The 14965-nt window shown below is 44.3% G+C and overlaps 1 protein-coding gene across 14 annotated transcripts in view; it reads right to left on the bottom strand.

Moving 5' to 3' along the window:
- Window positions 1–14965, bottom strand: part of Fam184a (family with sequence similarity 184 member A) — a 113358-nt gene that overhangs the window by 47340 nt on the left and 51053 nt on the right. For all 14 annotated transcript variants that reach the window (XR_013105450.1, XR_013105451.1, XM_034524529.2 and 11 more), the window contains exons 2-5: window positions 11494–12348; window positions 10115–10250; window positions 7778–7959; window positions 3456–3653 (exon numbers count right to left, since the gene is read on the bottom strand). Coding sequence is in view for 12 of the 14 variants with exons in the window: in XM_034524529.2 (XP_034380420.2) it covers window positions 3456–3653; window positions 7778–7959; window positions 10115–10250; window positions 11494–12348 (1371 nt within the window). In the remaining 2 variants the exon portion in view is untranslated. The remainder of the gene's footprint in view (window positions 1–3455; window positions 3654–7777; window positions 7960–10114; window positions 10251–11493; window positions 12349–14965) is intronic.

Here is a 14965-nt window from a genome sequence, read left to right as displayed (position 1 = left end):
AATTACAGTCTAGAGAGGGAAAGATGCAACTGAAGAGTCTCCAGGGGAACAGGCAGTGGCTTCCACGGGCGCTGAACACTGGACTTGATAGTTGGGTTCTAGCAAGCTGTGACAGCAGTATGAAGTAAGGTCTGTAGAGATGCTCCCGAGACACTGGAGCCCAACGTTTCTCACTGGGGCCTCATTGCACAGGCAACTTCCTCTGAAGCTCCAGTAGGAAGGCAGGTGGTCTGCATTATGACACGATAGGGATGTACAGTTTAAGCAGGTGAGCTTTTCATGTAGGGGAAGATGGTACCCTTCTGCAACCTCAGTTCCTAGGGGCCAAAGGCTAACATGTCCAAGGAGAGCAATCTTGGACGCGCTACATGATCGTTTCTACACAGGTTGTCCCTGTACATTTGTTCAGATGATGAATTCCCTATAGTTACAGTAAATACTAAATAAGGAGAAGAGAGGTCACATTAGCTAAACTTTGTTTTATTTTGTCACTGTCATCAACATTTTATTAGTCAGTCATTAAGTTCGTTAGGATAATTCTTACCTTTTCTTTTATTGAAAATAGATTTTTCCCCTCCTGATTACAGATTCCTCTCTCTCTCCTCCTCCCATGTCTTCCTCACAGCCCCTCCCATTTAGACCCATTCCTTTTCTGTCTCATTGGAAAGAAAAACAGATTTCCTAGGGAATACACACACACACACACACACACACACACACACACCCCAAAACATAACAGATCAGAGTAGGACAAAACAAACAAACAATAAAAGGAGCCCAAGAGAAGGCACAAGAAGCAGAGACTCAATACTGGCACACTCAAAACACTAAACAGGAAGCCATGATATTTATGTGCGTAATATAGCACAGACCTCCGCAGGCCCTGTGCCTGCCGCCTCAGTCTCTATAAGTTCTTTTTGTGTGTTGACCATGTTGATTCAGAAAGCCTCGTTTCTTCAGTGTCCTCCACCTCCTCTGGCTCTTACACTCTCTCTGCCTACTCTTCTGGAGGGATCCCTAAACCGTGATGGGAGGGATTTGATGGAGACATCCCATTTAGGGCTGAGGGTTCCAAGGTCTCTCGCTCTACACAATGTCCAGCTGTTATTTGATCCCATCTGTTGTAGGGGGAAGCATCTGTACAGGGCACTGATCTGTTTCCCTTAAATCCTCTTTAAAAAATACTTTGACATTAGAGAAAGGGTTCTGGAGAAAAGCTAGTTTTCACTTACATACTTAGCATATTCACTGGGCAGCAACAAGGGGAAGCGGCTGCATCAGGTAAGAAGCAAGCTGTTATGGCAGGTCCTACCTGGAAGGCAGGTTAGAGGGCTCTGTAGCAAATCCCTCCGAACAGGAGCACAGGAACACTCTCTCCAGGAGCTCGTGAGCCCCAGGAGGAAAGCAAAATGTCACAGGTGTGGTGAAGGGGAAACTTGCTGGCTTAGAAAAGGCTGGTCCCCAGCTTCATGAAAGCAGGAGGCAATGGCTGGGGTAGGGACCCTGGCCAGCCCAGCTACGAGCCTGAGTTTCTCAGGCCTGTGCAGCTGCCTGTATCCATGCGCAGCGCTCGTGAGCTGTCACCCGTGTCGGGGTGGGCTTTTTGTAGATGCAGCTGCTTCTGAGTCATTCCTGCTCCTTGTAAGTAACCCCTCATCCATGCTCCGAATAGGAGCTCCAGACCACTCATCACCTCCCCACTTGCACACTGATGTAATTATTACTTTGGTCTCTTATAGCCTCTTTTTGGGGTGAGGAGGTGTGTATATTTCTTCCCCAACGGAACCTCCAACATAACACAGAGCTTTTGAATGTGTTCTCGTACAGGAAAGGCCAAGTCATCTTTCTGATGGCAAACTTGTTCACCATAAGTGGAGAGCTGGAAAGAGCTCAGGAGTTAAGAACACTGACTGCTCTTCAGAGGGACCCATATTGGGATTCCCAACACTTACATAGTGGCTCACAGCCTTCTGTACCTCCAGTTCCAGGGGGATCCAATGTCCTCCTTTGGCTTCTGTGGTCCCTGGCACACATGTGGTGCAAAAACCCTCACACATAAAACAAAAATAAACACATCTAAATTATTTTTAAAAGGACTGTAAGCGGGTTAAGGCAGGTTTAAGGGTAACTCAAAAATTAGAATTGCATGAGTAAGAGATGACTGGGAGTAATATGGTGAAGACTCTTGCTTAAGTAACATCTCAAAGCAGGACACCATCAGTTAAAACAGGATAAAGTGATAAACAGGAGCCAGGGAAGCAGCAGGTGCTGGGTGCTCAGTGTGCAGGGTGTGCATTAGTGTGGAGCCCTTAGCAGAGCACGGTCCCCTCTTTAAGCAGGCACAGGACTACATAAGGAGGGGACACGTGAGTTGGCATAGAGAAAATGGCAATCAGTCTCATGAGAGTCTGCCACTAATTTTTGTCTCCGAACACATAATAGTTGAGATAGCAGTAACATTCTAAGAAAAAAATTCTAATTTTTACATCTTAAAATATCCCAGTACTTATGCCACAACATAAAGGTTATTATGGCAGACAGTCTAAATTTATACTCTTATCTACTCCACTTAGTAACGTTTGTGACACAAGTCTCCAGTCATGAGTATCAAAGAATATATCACAGAAAAATCACTTGTAAACTGTAAAGTGCAACGATATAAAACATTACAGCCCTTATTAGCAAACATCTGCCGGAGGGTAATTAAGTGCTTTATGGTTTTACAGACCTGAGGCCTAGGTTTGAGTAAGTCTTACAGGGGACTGAGCACATCTCTTTATCAGTAAGCAGGGTGCAACAACCAGTCAGGGTACAGAGAGAAAACTGTATGGAAGGTAACTGCAGTATGGCATATGACAGACAACAAACACTAGTTAGCATTATTGATCCCCACAGCTAGGACGTGCATGAGTACTCAACACCTGCTCTGCACAAGAGCACCGTAGGACACATTACATCCTCTTTTACCAGAGAAGGTGCCAGAGGCACAGCTTAGGGTCCCTCCCACCACAGCCAACAAGCCAAGTGCTACCTACGTGTAAAGGTGTCAGGTGTGTCAGACAATTTACATTTCCTGCTATGTAATACTGCTATCACACAGTACCATTAATAGTGTGATTAATTAAGGAAAGGAAAAAATAAACACACACATGCACGAATAATATTCCCAGGGAAGGAAGGCATCTACTAGAAATATGTGTGTTGGTGAGTTAAGGCTTCCTGAGATGGACAGTTATCTCATGATGAAGAAGCCCCATGTGAAATAGTGCTTATATAAAGTAGTCTGCCTCAATAAAGCAGGCCTCTATCAGGACTTAATGTAAGCCAGGCGTATCACTACAGCATCATGATTTAAAGCATGCTGACAAGACAGGAGCCAGGAAACTCCAGCAATGGTTCTCCCACAGTACAAGTCACGATGGACCACCACCAGGCTCCCTGAAGTTTGCACTCACCATCTGTAGCTTTATCCTATCTTTGCTTGCATTGCTGTGGACAGCCTCAAGCGCCATGTGGTGTTTCCTTGCTAATTCTTCCAAAGTCTTCCCATGGGCCTCGTTTAACTGGGCCACCTCTCCTTCCAATCGATTCTGCAGGTTCTTAAGCTCCATTTCATAATATTCTTGCTGAGTTCTCTTTGCTTCATTTACTTTCTGGAATGAAAACTAAGATTAAGAACTGGCACCTGCTTTTCCATCCATGTTGTCAGTGTCTGAGTATCTTAGATGTACATAAACTGGAATGAACTCATTGCTTTGGGACCTAGACTTTGAAACCTTACAATTGTTCTTCTCGGAGAGTCACAAGGTGGATGAGGCAAAAATAAAATCCTTTAAATCAAAACATAAAATAAGACATTGCTGCATTAGAAGCAAACGTGGGTTGGTACAATAGCAACCTTAAAGGATGAAGGTTTGTGTACAGTGCACAGAATGGCTTACCTGCTAACTACTCATGTAATATCTAATACAACTGGGGAGTCAGTGCCATACCTGTTCACCAATCACAAGCCAGTGATGAGAAGTAAAACAACAGTGGCAACGCAGTGCTATGACTTGTATGAAAGGGTGTGTCTACTGTATGTTGCTAGAGGATACAGAAAAGGGGTGTAACCTCACTCTGTCTCTCTCTCTCTTACACACACATACACACACACACACACACACACACACACACACACACACAGAGAGAGAGAGAGAGAGAGAGAGAGAGAGAGAGAGAGAGAGAACAGACAGACAGACAGACAGACAGACAGACAATGAATCAATTCAATTAGGGAAGAGAAAATATCGAGTTGGCAATGACATGCTCTCACACTCGACTTTTCACAAGCCCAGAAGGCATACAAAGGTTGCTCATGTCAAAAGCATGGATTCATACCCATTTCCATTGCCTTTCAGCATTTTGAAAAATGAAAAAGTAGTTAATCAGGGGACAAAGATACAGGGAGACGGAAGGCCTAACTTGGTCTAATGCACACAAGCTACCACAGGCCACATACTCCTGGGAATACTGAACCAACAGTGATGGCGCTCAGAAACAGGCACAAGTCAAATAATGAAATGGGGTCTTCATGCTAAAAACTTGGATTTTTATTTTGGAGGTAATGAGAAATCACACATACACACACATACATGAGAAATCATAATGTATATTACACACACACCGACACACACACACACACACACATTCATCTTTGTAATAGGTTAAGGAGAAAAGCTTAGGAGGTTGTTGTCACTACCAACCAGAAAAGCAATGATACCTACTTTAACTTAACAATCTGTGAGTGGGTATGAAGAGAAGAGGATGGTATAGAAACATATGAAGGGAGATTGGAGAAAAGACATGGGAAATACCTCTCCTGACTAGGTCAAATAAGGAACACAATAGACAGAGTTTTAAGGAGAAAGAATTTCTGTGCATACTGCAATGACATGTTTATAAGAACCATAAATAGAGGCATTGAGTGGAAAGTTGAACATACAAGACTCAGGGGAAACGACTTTGCAACTACCAGTGAACAAATGGTGCTTGTTGTTACTGGAATAAATGAGTGTGTGGAATAAGAAAGAACCCTGGGCTCATCTTGCCAGGAAGGTCATTACTGTAGCTTGCAGGGTTCCCAGCTGGGTACCGTGTTGCATTGGGTACTTTGCTCCCCTGGTGGCCAACAGCACTGTCTGGCACTGTGGAAGCTGGGATGAAACTTTCTGGTGAGCACCAGCTTGATTTCCCATCGCCCTGTGATTCAAGCTTGTGATGTCTTCAGCAGCAGGGTCTTACTACCGTCAAGTTCGAGCACACAACCAGGACCAATAGTGATGACGGCAGGAATGTTTTGGGAGTAACTGTGGTGGTCTGAATAGGAATGGCCCCCATAGACTTGTGTGTTTGAATGCTTGGCCCATAGGGAGTGGCACGTTAGAAGGTTTAGCCTTGTCGGAGTAGGAGTGGCACTGTTGAAGGAAAGATGTTATTGTTGGGGTGGGAGTGGGGGGGCTTTGAGGTCTCCTATACTCAATCTATGCCTGGGGTGGCACAGTCTCTCCCCGCTGCCTGCAGAACTCTCAGCTCCATCTCCAGAACCATGCAGGCCTGTATGCTGCTGAGCTCCCTACCATGAGGAAAATGGAGTAAATCTCTAAAACATAATCCAATCACAATTTAATGTTACCCTTTAAAAGAGTCGCTGTGTTCACGTTATCCCTTCACAGCAATGAAACCTTAACTAAGACAGTAACCAATTGCTACCTGTTTCACAAGACAGAACTGGCAGAATTCTGGCAGAATGTCTGGTACTTTTATCTGGGCTAAAAACCTGTGGCTGGGTGGGCCTCAAGCCCTAGGGGAAAACCTACTATCATTCTGTTCAATTAACATTGTATTAAACTGTCACCCATATACTTAAACGTGTAAGTTTATGCAGCTGTCAATTCTCAGCAGTTAAACTTCTTGTTTTGCAGTAGGTGGGATTACTACAGAGACTCACATCTGGTCAGAGTGCAGAGAGTAAGAGGCTATAGAGTGCTCAACTTAAACGGGACGTCTGTACCACACTCCCTACCCATAAGGCATAGGGATCAACTCAGAAGAGACAGAAAGATGCAAAGAGCCAAGGTTAGAAGACTGCACTGAAACAAGCGTTTTGTGGCCATTATAGGACGCTTGCAAACATGAACTCACAGTGGGTCATGGCGGATGCGTGAGACCAGGCCAGCCAAAGTCCCAGCATGAATGGAAGAAGCTCACAAAAATCCCACTTCTGGCTGAGGAGCTACTGGCAACTAATGACTGCGAAGGGGAAAAGAGGCAGTGATCTTGGGACTCAGTTCTTACCAGCTAGGCTGCCCACACTCCAGTGGGTGGCCCAGCACCTATACACACACTGGAAGCATCAGCGCTTAGTGGGTTTAAACAGAGCTCATGAATTTGGGAGGAAAGGTAGTAGATATGTGGGAGAAGGTGAAAGGGGAAAGATTTGACCAAAGCACATTATAACACATTCATATGTGAGATTCTCAAACAATTATCATTTTTATTGCTAGGAAAATCTCTACTGCTGGGGGTGGGGGGAGGTACAAACAGTACCGTGTATGATGCACTCAGTCTCCTGACAACTACAGACAGGGGAACTGAGGCAAACTCAGCTTCAATGGCACGGTGTTAAGAGAAGGTAATATCAAGTTAAGGAGTGAGCAGCAGCAGCAACAGACACTTCTAAATATATTTAAATATTGATAGGAAAAGGGAGAGGATGACCCAAACTCACACTTCTTTTATGGGAGAAACAATCCCTGGCTTTCTGTAAAACTGTCCATAAGTAAGCCGCAGCTGTGGGCATCCCAATGCTGCTGTAAGAATTTTCACAACTTGATTGTTTGTCATCTTCTTTTTACTTTTGTGAAATTCCCTAGGATCCAGACATCATGCTACATGGCCCTGTGGTCTTAGCTACTGGGGAGGCTGGCATAGAGGATGACAAGTTCAGAAACAGCTTTAGTGGAGACTTAAAGAGACCCCGTCTCACAATACAAAGTGAGAAGAGCCTGGGGATAGAGTCCAGAGGCAGAACATTTCCCCAGTACAGGTAAGGCCTTGGGTTGCAGGCCTTAAAACAAAACAAAACAAAACAAAACAAACAAACAAACAAACAAACAAACAAAAAAAACAAAATCCCAAACCAGAAAGATAGGAAGTAGGGGAGAGGAAAGAAATGGGGGGTGGGGGTGGGGAGGAGGGCAAGAAAGAAAAGAAAAAGATTCCTAGGAGTATATGCAATTACATATTTTATTTATTTAAAAAATATGTTCAATATGGTCTATAATAAAATGCAATCCCACTCAATATCTGGCTTGAAATAAATCGAAATTCTTAGATTTTTTATAATATTATTTTATAATATATATATATATATATATATATATATATATATATAAATAGTTTTTCGAGACAGGGTTTCTCTGTGTAGCCCTGGTTGTCCTGGAACTCACTCTGTAGACCAGGCTGGCCTCAAACTCAGAAATCCGCCTGCTTCTGCCTCCCGAGTATTGGGATTAAAGGCATGCGCCACCACTGCCTGGCTTTATAATTTTTTATAATTTTATAATTATTCCCAAATATTTGGAATGCATACATAAAATTGCATAGAATACCTTTAAATCTCATTTCCTCAACAACAAACAAAAACTAGACTAAGAAATGTACGCCCCCCGTGCGGCAGGACTTGGGATCTGAACTCCCTTCCTCTCCTCCCCTGCCCACCCGTCGATCACAGTACCTTCTCCAGCTCCAGCACCTGCTGCTTCTGTTCTTCATCCAGACTCTGCGTTCTGCTCTGCAGAAAAGCTCTTTCTTCTTCCAGCTGACATAATCTTTCGTTGGCTCTGGATTTTTCTGATTCTAAATCTTTAATTGTAACTTCCTGGGTCATCTGAGTTGCCTGAAGCATTCCAATATGACCTAGAAACCGCCCCCCACAAAGAAAATCTCCTTAGTTTATAAGTCTGTCACTATGAAAGTGTGCCTCTAATGACACAACTGTACTTCATGCCTGAGTGGTCCCCAGCTGTCTCGTTGGCCTCCTTGCTGTACAAAGGGAAACCATCACCATGGGAATGTCTTACCCAGTTAGACTCCTTTAGAATACAAAGTCGTTTTACACCACTGATGGTCCCTGGTACCATCTGGATTTTTTTAAAAAGGAGAAGCTACAAGGTAAACAAGTTAGCATAGGACCTTGTGGGGAAGTCCCCTGGGAACAAGTATGGAAAGAGGGCGCACTGCTAACCCTATGAAATAAAAATGGGCCATTTATTCTCTTCTGTTCTTTCCTCCCCTCATTACCCACTCCGTTTTTCTCTGTCTCTGTCTCTCTTCACCTCCCCCTCCCTTTCCCTCTTCCCCTCTCTCTCTGCCTCTCTCTCTGGGAAAGTCTGTGTGCAAGGAACAAAGGTAGCAGCTGAGTTTCCATTGAATTCATTTTAGATAAAGACTAGACTGAAAAGCAGAAAAGAGCAAGATTATGAAGACGAACTAAACAACAGTTAAACTAGGTGAAGGGTGTGGAAAGAGTAGTTGGGCTGGATATGATCACAACACACTGTTTACATGTCTGGAACTGTAAAAGAACAAACAGAAGACTTATTTAAAACAGGGACAGGTGAAGGGAGAGACCTGAGTGTGTGAACAGGTTTGCAGAGAACGCATCATTGAAGGCAGCGGTTTTCAAAGAACCCTGGACAAACAGCAGCAGACTCACAGGGAGCTGTAGTCAGAACAGGCTGCTGCAGCCCAGTGAGAGGGAAAGCCTGGGGGTAGGTCTGTCTGGCATCTGTGGGCTCTCCAACAGCCCGAATGACTCTGATGTATGGTGGAGATCATTTAAATCACTGGCTTATGGGCAAGAAAATTTGCCAGTGAGCCAATCAAAATTAAAGGTGTTCCTGAAACAGCTTCACTGGATACGATACATCATCCAATTAGACAAAAAGCAGCTTCAGACTTGACCTGGATCAGCAACTGTCTACGAAGGTCGATCAACTGAAGACCACCGCCACATCACATGGGTGTCTGTGAACTCACCTGTGTTCCCTACATACAAATTCAGTCAGCCAGTCAGACAGACAGATAGACAGAGGGAGGGAGCGAGGATAGAGAAGAATAAATAGCTCATTCTCATGCATCGGGAGTATTTTCTATAAAAATATACTCCTAAGGCCAAAAAATACGAGGTATCCTGAGGCAGGATAGAAAGACAGGGGACAAGATGGGGACGCGGGAAGCAGAGGAACCCCTTGGTCCCAAGCCTAGGTGAGGCCTCTCAGCATCCCAGTGCCGTTAGCATGTGTTGTGAAGACTGTTTCCATAGAGACAGTCCTTCTCTTACACAAGAATACTCAGAGATCAGCAACACGCCATGCTTAAAGACTGCACACACTTAACTTCGAACTCAGTCTTTTTCTGGGAATCTCACAAACGAGGCTACTAACTGGTCGCCAGTAAATGCTTCCTGTGATTTGGAGACGTGGCCCTGAATAAAATCCTGGCTTGGAACACCCCAGGAACTCCTTTCAACCTCAAATTCCACGACAGCTGTAAAGATGGCAACTGAAAACCCACCAACATCGTACGCATGGCTACTGTAAAGACAGAAATGCAGGTCCCCCATAAAGGCTGGGGCCAGATGTGTGTACAGATGTGTGTATTATTCAGTGATCACCCTTTTCCTGTTGACTTTGGGTTTGAATCTATACTAAAAAATCCCTTCAGGCAAACAATTCTGCTTCAAATTGGCTCATCCTGAGACTCCTGTTTGCAGTGAAGTCATAGACCTAGCTTAACCTTGGTGGGGATCCTTAGGAAGCCCACAGTCCGATAGCAGGGAAGAAATTGTGTTCCACAACTGTTGACAATCCCGTCGTTCCAGTGTTATAACCACGCAGAACATATTAGAGACTTCTAAAATGAAAAAGCACAGTCTAAACAATTTCAAAATACCAGGAGCAATGGTAAATACTAAATTAGAAGAACTGTCAAAATATTCAGACATTGTTTTGAGTGAAGAGCGAAGCTTCCGGTTTTGCGGAGCACTGCGCTCAGCTATGAGTAGACATACTAGCTTTGAGGACGAGATCTGAAGCTTGCTCTTGCAATCGCTCCCGGGCAGCTGCTAGCTCGCTCTCCACTTCCTTGTGCTTGCTTAACAAGGCCATTTCTCCCTCTTTGGCATCGTCAAGCTGTTTTTGCAGAACCTAAGGAAGATCAGATAGCCATAGTCAAAATGCAAGCCTGCCGTTAAGCTGAACTGTTTTCTTTAAATTACAAGCATCACCTTTCTCTTACCAGAAAGTTCTGTGTAACTCGGACTACCTAGTTTTAAGTCTGTAAGACGAGGTAACACAACCTGGCATTTTAAGTCATATGACTTAATGAAGGAAGTCTATTTCTACCCTGCCTACTGCATTCGAATGCTCTGCGGATACTAACGTGGCCAGGAAACCTGCTGCGCCAGTGCAATAACACATGTGGAGGCTTTTGACATCCGTTCTACACGAGGGCTAGCTCTTATAAATTTCACTTTTAAGAGCAATAATTTCTTTGCTCAATGTTTAAATATCAAATAATGAGGCAGACGTCCTTAATAATAAAGAGAAAAAGAAAAGCACAATTAAGCCCTAAGCTCAATATTTTTACTCTCCCAAGCCACTGGTGGAAATACCAGGAAGCTGTTTAAATAAAATCCATGTATAGTATCAGTAGGGTCTTAAATTTATCTTTCTGGGTGCTTGATATCTGAATTTCTAACTGAATAGGTAAAGGTAATAAAAATTACTCCTTCCACTGTTTTTCCTCACAAAGGCAAAGAAAAAAATTGGGGAAGGGGCTTAGTGTGGTATGAACATAACCAAGCAACGCTAAAGCCAGCAGGCTGCTCTTCAAATCAACCAATTAATACATGAAAAGGTGATTCATAAAAGAAAGGTAGACGAGGCTGAGCAACGGCTTAGCAGTTAAGAGTATTTGCTGATCTTGCTGGAAACGTAAGTTCAGCTCCCACGCACCCACGTGGTAGCTTACAACCATCCACAACAGATACCCGGAGTTTTGTAAAACACCAATATGCATAAAATAAAATAAAGATAAATCCAGAATAAATTTCTTAAAGTCATTAAGCGTCTACCATCCAAAAGACTTCCTGAACTCAGGGAAGCAAGGCAGCTGCCTGCAAAGTCAGAGCTAGGGAGGCAGGAGCTGGGAAAGCCTGGAGCACACAGGCTAGCTTGAACGGCTGAAATGACAAATGAAGTCCTCTGGTTTCAGAAGATGGAGAACAATCCTAGAAAATACCCAGTGTCAACCTCAGTTTTCACATACATATGTGGGCACACACCACATTAACACATAAACACGCATGCTCACACACCACACACGAAAACAACAAACCCTACACGGCCCATGCAAAGAACAAACCCTACACGGCCCATGCCCTCTCACCTGTACGTTGTTCTCTGCTGTGGCCAGAGCCATCTGCAGCTTTTGGCATTTGTCAAGAAGGCTGCTGGCTTCATCCTGCACCATCTGCAGTTCCGTCTTCAATTTGCCTATGGTCTTTCGTAAAATGGCTTCTTGCCCCTGAAACTCTTTGCGAAGATCAGCCTCCTTGTCTCTGCTGGCCTGCAGGCTTTCGGCCGTGAAGAGCTGTGACCTTTTCAAATTATCAAGCTCACGCTCATAAAATAATTGGGCTTTGCTCAGCTTGCCCTCATATTCCTCAATGAGCGCTTTCTTTTCGAGCCTCAGCTCTTCCAGGGTGTTGTTCAAGGCCTCCACCTCCAGCCTGTGCAGTTCCTCGGCTTTCTCCTGCCCCAGGTTCACCGAGGCGCTGTGGTCCTGCTGTGACTTCAACAGCTCTTGGACTTTGAGCCTGTGAGTGGTTCTCAAATCTTCCAGGGCTGACTGTTTGTCGTTTTCAAACTGAACCTGGAGCTGCCCAAAGCTCCGCAACCTCTCTTCGAATTTCTTCCTGATCTCTTCGACCTCCCGGGACATGGTCACTATGCGCTGAACGTGCTGGGCCTCTGCACAAAGTTGCATGTCCTCAACTCTGCGCTTATAGGCTGCAAACTCTGTCAAAGCCTCCTGCTTCATCTTCACATGATCTTCTAAAGACGCTTCCAAAACTTGAATCTTTCTCTTCAGGTCTAACTCTTCGGTCACCTTGCTTTTGTATAGCAGTATTTTTTCTCTTGTTTCTGCAAGGATTTGTTGGATTTCTTCTTCGTGGGCATCTTTGAGGGCCTGAATTGCAGAATCGTGCTCATCATTTTTAGTATTCAAAGCATATATTACCTACATGGTTTGGAAGAGGGGAAAAGAATTCAGCACATAGCCTTTTATATCTTGAAGCTAATTTTTTCATTTGACTTGACTTTTTTTTCTACACACATATTATTTCTAGTAACTATTAAATACTGAAATGTCAGGCAATTGTTTTTGTACCCACAGGTTGATTCATTTTGCAGATTCTATCCTTGCATAGACTTAAACTGTTATTTTAAAACATCCAAGATGTCTCACTTGCAAAAATGCACACGTGCAATCCCGGCACCCAGGAGGTTAAGGCCAAAGGATAAAAACTCATTACACATACAGTGAGTCTATCTCTGTCTCTGTATGTATCTGTAGGTCTGTCTATCTTTCTTTCTCCCCCTCTCTTTCTTAAAAGAGCACTCAGAATTAAGAATAATATACAATAAATGAAAGGAAGAAAGGAATAACAGAGGCCATCTGGGCAGAGAAGAGTTCTCTGCACAACCCAGGATGAGGTAGTAGGGGCTACAGAGGAGAGGAGGAGGAAAGTCTCAGGGAAGGAGCCACTTTGCACCATGTCCTTATCTCGCAGTCACATGCACGGAGCTCTAGGTACCAGGGTTCCCCAGAGCCCTGTTTATGCGTTAAAGGACCTACTTAAACATACAGATGTTAGAAATTCCCTTTCTACATCCCTTATAGTTTCCCTTTGTTAGGGGATTAAAACTATTTTATTGACGATGAACAAAGTCTGCTGTGTTCTAAACTAGTTAAGTCGATCCAATTTCTCTTATACTTTGAAAACTCACTTAAACAATTTAAACCTGACTGGGGCTGTGCCTCTGTGTTTCCACAGGGGACTAGGGAGCAGTAGCTCTCCAGTCCGAGGGAGCTCCAGAACCACAGGGTTCAAGGGATACAGGGTCAGTCCCCTTTCCCCAGATCACGCCTATGCTTTGGAGCTCCCAGGGACACCTGAGATGGGAGTGATCATGTGGACATTTTACAGACAAGAGTCTTTGAAATTTATTGTCACCTTCAAGAGAACAATGTTAGAATTTAGCTGAATTATAGACACTGAAGAAATCCACATACATTGTGGTGAGTGGAAAAATCTTAGCAAACCACGCTGAGTGTGAGAAGCCGTTAAGATGAATGAGCAGGGTGGACATGGTGGCACACGCCACTCATCCTAATAGTCAAAAGGTTAGGGCCAAGGCATGGCCATGAACTTATGGCCAAGCTGGACTACGCAGTGGACTACCAGACTAGTCAGGGAAAGCACTGCTTTGTCTAAAACAAACAGCAAGAAAAAATGATAGAGAAAAAGAACAAGAAAGGGAAAGAAAAGAGGGGCAGAGGGGCAGAGGGGCAGAGGGGCAGAGGGGCAGAGGGGCAGAGGGGCAGAGGGGCAGAGGGGCAGAGGGGCAGAGGGGCAGAGGGGCAGAGGGGCAGAGGGGCAGAGGGGCAGAGGGGCAGAGGGGCAGAGGGGCAGAGGGGCAGAGGGGCAGAGGGGCAGAGGGGCAGAGGGGCAGAGGGGCAGAGGGGCAGAGAGGCAGAGAGGCAGAGGGGCAGAGAGGCAGAGAGGCAGAGAGGCAGAGAGGCAGAGAGGCAGAGAGGCAGAGAGGCAGAGAGAGAGGCAGAGAGGCAGAGAGGCAGAGAGGCAGAGAGGCAGAGGCAGAGAGGCAGAGGCAGAGCCAGGTGAATTTCTGAGTTTGAGGCCAGCCTGGTCTACAGAGTGAGTTCTAGGACAGCCAGGGCTACAACGAGAAACCCTGTCTCAAAAAACCTTAAAAAAAAAAAAAAAAGGATATTTCCAATAACTCTAGAAATAATAGCAAGCATCAACAAGCAGGCCTGTATTAAACCAAAAAGCTTTTGAGCAGTTAAAGAGTCAACTGAGTAAAGCGTAAAGAGACGACATCATACAGAATGAGAGAAAATCTGTGCCGGCCATACTTCCAGGAGGGATCAGTACTTGGAATATATAAAGAACTCAATGTATTCAACAGCAAAAGGCTACGTAATCCATTTAATAAAGGGTCAAAGGATCTGAATAGATACTTCTCAAGGTCCAAATGGCCACTGAGTATAGTACATGAGAAAAGTGTTTTAACAGCCTCAGCTCTCAGGAAAGTGGAGACCAGTAATATGGCTCAGAGAGTAAAGTAGCTTCTCATTAAGCCTGACAACATGAGTTCGATTCCAAGAACCCACATGGTAGAAGGAGAAAACTGACTCCCCCGAGTTGTCCCCTGAGCTCCATGCATGCAGAGTGGCATGAACACACACACAACAAACAAGTACATAAATGTGTAAACAACTACTTTGATATGTTTTGGTCTTTAATATGCTTGATAAATAGATCCCTCATGCCAACTTTGCCATGTGAAAGATCTATCTGAAACTGTACCTTTAAAACAGTTTCAAACCCCTGATTTTTAAAAAGCATACAGTATGTATAACAGTAAATAATGAAACTGTCGTAACAGTTTTCAATTTTTTTTAATTGAAAATAGGTTTTTTTTCAAATAACATATTCTGGTTACCGTTTCCCTTCCCCCCAACTCCTCCCAGATCCTCTCCTCTTCCACCGACCCAAATACACACCTGTTCTTTTTCTCTCTCGTTAGAACACAAACAGGTATATAAAAAA

Source organism: Arvicanthis niloticus, chromosome 20 (assembly GCF_011762505.2).
Source record: "Arvicanthis niloticus isolate mArvNil1 chromosome 20, mArvNil1.pat.X, whole genome shotgun sequence".
Taxonomy (NCBI): Eukaryota; Metazoa; Chordata; class Mammalia; order Rodentia; family Muridae; genus Arvicanthis; species Arvicanthis niloticus.
Note: the sequence above shows the minus strand (reverse complement) of the source record. Positions and strands in the feature narration are given on the sequence as shown.